The sequence below is a fragment of the Hipposideros armiger genome, unplaced genomic scaffold (genome assembly GCF_001890085.2).
Source record: "Hipposideros armiger isolate ML-2016 unplaced genomic scaffold, ASM189008v1 scaffold_535, whole genome shotgun sequence".
Lineage (NCBI taxonomy): Eukaryota > Metazoa > Chordata > Mammalia > Chiroptera > Hipposideridae > Hipposideros > Hipposideros armiger.
Genome location: NW_017731885.1, coordinates 440,786 through 442,772, shown reverse-complemented (window position 1 = coordinate 442,772; position 1,987 = coordinate 440,786). Strand labels below are relative to the sequence as shown.

At 48.0% G+C, this 1,987-nt stretch overlaps 1 protein-coding gene across 4 annotated transcripts in view; it reads left to right on the top strand.

Annotated features, from left to right (window-relative positions):
* The window catches only part of SLC67A2 (solute carrier family 67 member 2), a 29,154-nt gene that overhangs the window by 17,073 nt on the left and 10,094 nt on the right, over nt 1-1,987 (top strand). For all 4 annotated transcript variants that reach the window (XM_019668727.1, XM_019668728.1, XM_019668729.1 and 1 more), the window contains one exon: nt 104-233. In XM_019668727.1, coding sequence (XP_019524272.1) covers nt 104-233 — 130 coding nt within the window. The remainder of the gene's footprint in view (nt 1-103; nt 234-1,987) is intronic.

Below are 1,987 nucleotides of genomic sequence, written 5' to 3'. Positions count from 1 at the left end.
GCCCAAACTCCCTGACGATTTCCACTGGGTCACATTCGGGAGGCATTTCCGTGGTGGTGATTTTACTGAGTCACAGGACTTTCTGTGTTTCTTGCTTTCTCAGGGCTGCTGGAGCGATATGACTGGAAGACGGACTTCCTTGCTGGTGTGTATTCTGTTCAGTGCCCTGGGTTATCTCATTCTTGGAGCGTCTACCAACGTGTTCCTGTTTGCCCTCGCTAGGGTCCCTGTGGGTGAGTTCTTCTGCGCATGTTTTCCTTCTAAATAAATCACTTATATGTATAGAGAGAGCCCGTCCCTGCGTGTTATTCAGTGCCTCTTTGATGGCAGCTTATGTAAAGAGGACGTAATGACAATATCAATTATAGCTGTAGTACCGCTGTTGATTGAGCACTTAGCATCAGGCTATGTTGACTTGTCCAGAGCCACAAACCCAGGTCGGTGGTGACAGCCTGGAGCCCTCACATCTGTCAGTGTGCACAGTTGTGCCACTGCCGCAGGTGCTGTCTCCTTCCTGTTGATCTCTGTCTGCATTCAGTCGGGAAGAATTTGCTAAATGTCTTTGACCAGCACTGTGGTTACTACTCTGTCCCTCGGTGAGCTTAACAGTTTTGAAATTGGGTTTCCTGACTTCCGATTGGGATTGACTGTGGTAGCTTTCCTGCAGCCTTCTGTAAATCAGGCTCTTGCTTTGATGGTGGGGGAGTGAAGGGGTGTTGGGGGGGATGGGATGCTGGGATTGCGATGAAGTGGCTCATGGGTTAGTGTTCTGTTTCCAGACTGGCCTTGAATATTTCTGCCATTTTTGAAATAACTTTCATTTTGTCCATTCTTTGAAATATTTTGTCCATTGTTTGAAACATCATTTGTGAGTGCTGGGTGGTGAGGTGGGTGGGTAGTTACTATGGAAGCTCTTTATTCCCTCTGTGCCTTTCTTCCTGACTGCAGCCCCGGACTTTCCATGTTTCTTTCTCACCCTACTCATTAGAGCACTGACAGGCTCTGCTACCCTGGTGGATGAGTCTTTTGAGTTTGCCCTCCAAAATCCATGCTGTGCCTTGTGGTTGACTTACAAAAATGGTTGATGAAGGTCGTTGCTTTAAATGTGATCAATCCTCCTAGCAAGTCCCATCACCACACACAAAATCCAACTGATAGCTGTTCCNTATGACAGTTTATATCCTTACATACAGAGATCTTTTAGGTCCTTAAGAAAAAGATAAACACATCAATAAAAATGGGGAGAGGGCACAAGCTGGGATGTTGGCTTTAAGCAAGGCAGAGAGGCTGGCTCAGATGACACGGATAATTCGAGAGGGGGTGAAAGTCACTGAACAGCACTAAGGGGTGAGGGTGCCAGGAGGCTGTGTTGACCACCCTCTAGCCAGCAGGAACGCAGCGCTGTAGACCCTTCTCAGACAGTGCTTCATCACTATTCCAGTGTTTAGTGATTTTTATTTTAAGGCAGTTACATTTTTTTGAAACAGAGCCTTCCCCAGAACTTCAATATATAAAATGGGTCAGCACGGAAATGCTGTAGTTGAACTGGGCTTATGAGTTAGGCTCATGTCCATCTGTGTGGAACAGAGCACTTCCGAGGTGCAGAGGAAAGGTGCAGCTAGCTGACCTTCAAGGCTGTCCCGGGGTCTGAGGTGCTCCTAGGGACCCGAGCTCCTCTGTTGTCCTGCTCAACCATCCTTAGCTAGTCAGCTGCTTAGCCTCCAGCATCATGGAGATGTTCTCAGCAGGAAGGGAAGGAGGACAGGCTGTTTGCCAGTACCCTCCCCCACCTCTAAAGAACTTTCCCAGAAGCTTTCCTGGTGACTTCTGGTTGCATCTTTGAAGGCCAGAACTTTCAGTCTGCAAGGGAGGTTTGTTTCTGCTAAGCGTGCTGCTCTGGAGAACTGAAAATGCAGAAGTAAAGAATGCGCTAGAAAGGTGGCCCTGGTGCTCTGCTCCCTTTGCTGTCCTTTATCACCTGAGGTCT